At 44.0% G+C, this 3,552-nt stretch overlaps 1 protein-coding gene across 1 annotated transcript in view; it reads right to left on the bottom strand.

Annotated features, from left to right (window-relative positions):
• LOC101656965 (zinc finger protein 280A-like) overlaps positions 1–2,598 on the bottom strand; it is a 3,385-nt gene extending 787 nt beyond the window's left edge. The window contains 1 exon segment of the mRNA XM_030885449.2: positions 1,730–2,598. Within this exon segment, the coding sequence (XP_030741309.2) occupies positions 1,730–2,563 (834 nt within the window). The 5' untranslated portion in view covers positions 2,564–2,598.
• Between the last annotated feature and the right edge of the window lie 954 nt (positions 2,599–3,552).

The following is a 3,552-nucleotide window of genomic DNA, read 5'->3' as shown; positions in this document are numbered from 1 at the left end:
GAATTGTTATTTTGTCATATCTTACACTGTCTGACATCTCCCTTTACCCACTTTTCTTTGTCCATCCCACAGGGAGGTTATATGTTGATCCTTGTAATCGGTTCCCCCTTTCTACCCCACCCTCCTGGTATTGCTAATCCCATCAGTGGTCCTGAGGGGGTTCGTCTGTCCTGGATTCCTTGTTTCCGGTTCCTATCTGTCACCAGGTGCTCTCTTGTACATGCATCCCCACACACTCTCTGAGCTTGAACTCTCAGGCCATACCCTCGCTCTCTTGGCTCCCAATTCTGGGTTCCAGTTCCTGTACCCCTTCCATGTTTTTCCGAATCCCCTGAAGTGGCTGGAGTGGCCATTTTCAATCACGAACTTTCCCACAGCCCTCGCCTTGCGGCCCTGCACGTCCCAGAGAGCGCGTGTATTTCCGGAGGCTGTCATACCTGAAACTTCGCTTTCCCTCGTAAGTTACTTCGGTTACTTCAGTGCTTCTGCCCATGAATTCGTTTGGCGTTCAGAAGCCAGAACTGAAGTAAACCACCGTAGAAACCGGACAGGCGGATGCGGCATTGGACTCTCCTCTCCCTCATGAATTCATAGGTCAGAAGTTTCCCACACACCATTTCCTCAATCTGAGATAAGAACCAAATATTGTTTATTTAAATTCAAAACAGGCAAAAGTAACTGAAGTTCATACAAGTCAGAACAGTAGGAAGGGAGTCCAGGGGCAGGGGGAAAATCATAATCGGAACTTTGGGATAGTTATTTATTAATTGGGAGCTAATACATATATATCATTCCACAGTTCAATCACCTCAAGTAGAATTGTACAATTGCTACCACAGTTCCCATTTTTTTTCCCTTCCTGGACTCTTTGACATTGTCTCCCTTTCTGTCTCCTACCACTTACTCCCCACCCCCCAAACCCTTATTCTACTTGCTGACCCTGTAGGGTCAAGGTTGGGTTTCATCTACTGAAACAGAAAAAAAACATGTAATACTTCAACTTTATGAAAGTGACCTTTAACCTATCACTTTTTAAATGTGTTTTTAACATTAACACATCAGAGATACGGCCTAATGTGAACAAATAAAAACAAAACTATAGAAAATGTTGAAAACCAGATCAGGTCCAGCATGCATCAGAGGGGGGGAATCAACAGACAAAATGTTAACTGTTGTGTCAGAGTAATGCCTTTGATCTTCTATACTCATCTCTCCAATGCCCTCTGTTTAGTACCCCCTTGCCCCCCATCTCTCAACTGTAGACAGAAGGGAATTCATTGGAGACTTGTTTCCTATGTAGTTTCAACAAATTAATCTTGGGTTCCCACTGTCACCCATAGCTTTCTGCAAACAGATTCTCACAATTTAGATTCTGATACTAATCCATACTTCGACTTCAGGTTATATGATTTACAATCTTTCAGTGACTAATAACAGTGTGCTTCTTCCATGTGGGCTTAGTTGACATCTCACTTAGATGGCTGCTTGTTTAGAGACAGTCTTTAAAATGATGGTACTTCTGGATACTACAAAGAATTATCACTGGAAAGCCCCAGGTTGTAAAGTAATTGCTTGTTAGAAGTTCCAAACAAAAGGCATAGATTGCCTAACCTCATTTTTGCCTTTTAAAGTTACTGGAATCAAGTAGATTATGATTTTCAGTCAAGACTCTAGCTGCAAGAGAGTCTGGAAATCCAACCTTAGCAAGACTCCCTTTTGATGCTCTTGCAGGTGACAGCCAAGGGTCAGGGTTGTTCACAGTAATGGATGCTATGCCTCTTGACCTCCACTGAACTGAAGTTTGAACAACAGCCTCTGTTTCAGGAGGCAACCCTTCCAGTTGCTTGGAACTTCAAAATGGTCAATGGTTCTTAGTTTCATGCTCAATTTTCTCTTTCTTGGTCAAAAATTGTAGGCGACATTTGGAACAGCGGGAGGCTCTCTGGCTCCAATGTCTCAAACAGTGCTTCATGTACGGTGATGAAGTTTTAAAAACTTTGAGGCAAAACGGACAAAGCAAACTCTTAGTGTTTTCATGGCAGGCGCTGAAGTGGGCCTCCACCTCCCTGAAGGTCGACGACTTATACTTGCAAACCTGGCACACGTAAGGCATTTCATTGGGTTTGTGCAGGTCCATCAGATGTTGTAAGAGAACCTGGTCTGTTTCAAATGACAACTCACAGATTTTACAAACAAAAGTGGGTTCCTGGGATGTGATGTGCACACGTTCAATGTGACTCTGCAGCTGGAAGGGAGTGGGGAATCGTCGATTGCAGTGCTGGCAGGTGGTATGGTTATCCCAGCTGTCGCCTCTCTGTCTCTGGAGTTCCAAGTGGTGCTTCGTGTGGTTCATAAACTTTATGTTCTTTAGCGCTTTCTTGCAGCTGAGGCATTTAAAGATTGTGTGAGTCTTCTGTTCTGGCTGCGGATCTCCTTCCTGTTGCCCAGTGTGGAGGCCATACGGTAATGCATTCAGATTTTCGTTTTTGGAATCGAACGCCTTGTGTTGGTTTGCTCCTCTTGAACTGCCTGTTTCTGGCAGTCCTGCGATGTTAGTCTCCATGACTGAATTCTTAAGGTTCAAGTGTGTCTTGCGATTTGCACAAGGCTGAGGCAACGATGCTTCACATTGGCCATCACTTGATGAGGGATGCATGCCTTCAGCAGCAGCAGCAACTTGCTTTGAATCATGAGGACTCTCATCTCCACTGTCGAGAGAGAGAGCACTGATAACTACATGCTGAGCCCGTGGTGAGAGCAAATCTGAGCAATGATGAGATGTGGTATGTGGTGATCTCCTTGTGTAACCAGGTGAGGCTGAAGAATCTCTAACTGGATCACCTGCTGACAGAACTTCAGGTGGAGAACCTTGCCCATCTTTTGATGTCAAGGTCCCATGATTTCCAGGCTGCAATGCATGGCCTTGATTGGAGTAATCTTTCTTCCTTTCAGCATGTGGCTGCCGGTGAGCTCTGTTCAAAATGTGTGAAATGACTGGTTTTGAATTGGAAGTCATCCTGACAAAATTAACTTCAGCATTTTTTTTTATGTGATACATCCCAACGAAGATTAGCTCGGGATCTTCGTCATCACGGTCACCGTGTTTGGATTCATCTACACTGCTCTGTAGTTGTGCTTCTTGTTCTTTCTCACTCGAGAGGAGTGCTGCCATCTTGGACTTGTTGCCTTTGGTGAGTGAGTGGTCCCTTCAACTTCTAGAACTTTCTTTTATGTAAATCACCACCTAAGCACAAACACATGATGGAAGTCAGTACTCATTTGGAAAAGACAAAAATCAGGACCTTAAATCCTGCCCCAGAACACACTGTAATAACTATTTGCATCCTCTTTTTACATGTCAGAGAACACAAATAATTTGTGACAGTCAACCATAGATTGGAATGCCTGGATGGCATTAAATAGTTAAGGCCCTCAGCTGTAACCAAAAGGTTAGCATTACGAGGGCACCAGGGGCACCTAGGAAGGCAAGGTCTAGTGATCAATTTTTTTTATAATGAAAACTCTCTGGAGCATAGTTCTACATGGTAGTCC

This window comes from Echinops telfairi, unplaced genomic scaffold (genome assembly GCF_000313985.2).
Source record: "Echinops telfairi isolate 266 unplaced genomic scaffold, ASM31398v2 ScPeMD7_29;HRSCAF=101, whole genome shotgun sequence".
NCBI lineage: Eukaryota > Metazoa > Chordata > Mammalia > Afrosoricida > Tenrecidae > Echinops > Echinops telfairi.
Note: the sequence above shows the minus strand (reverse complement) of the source record. Positions and strands in the feature narration are given on the sequence as shown.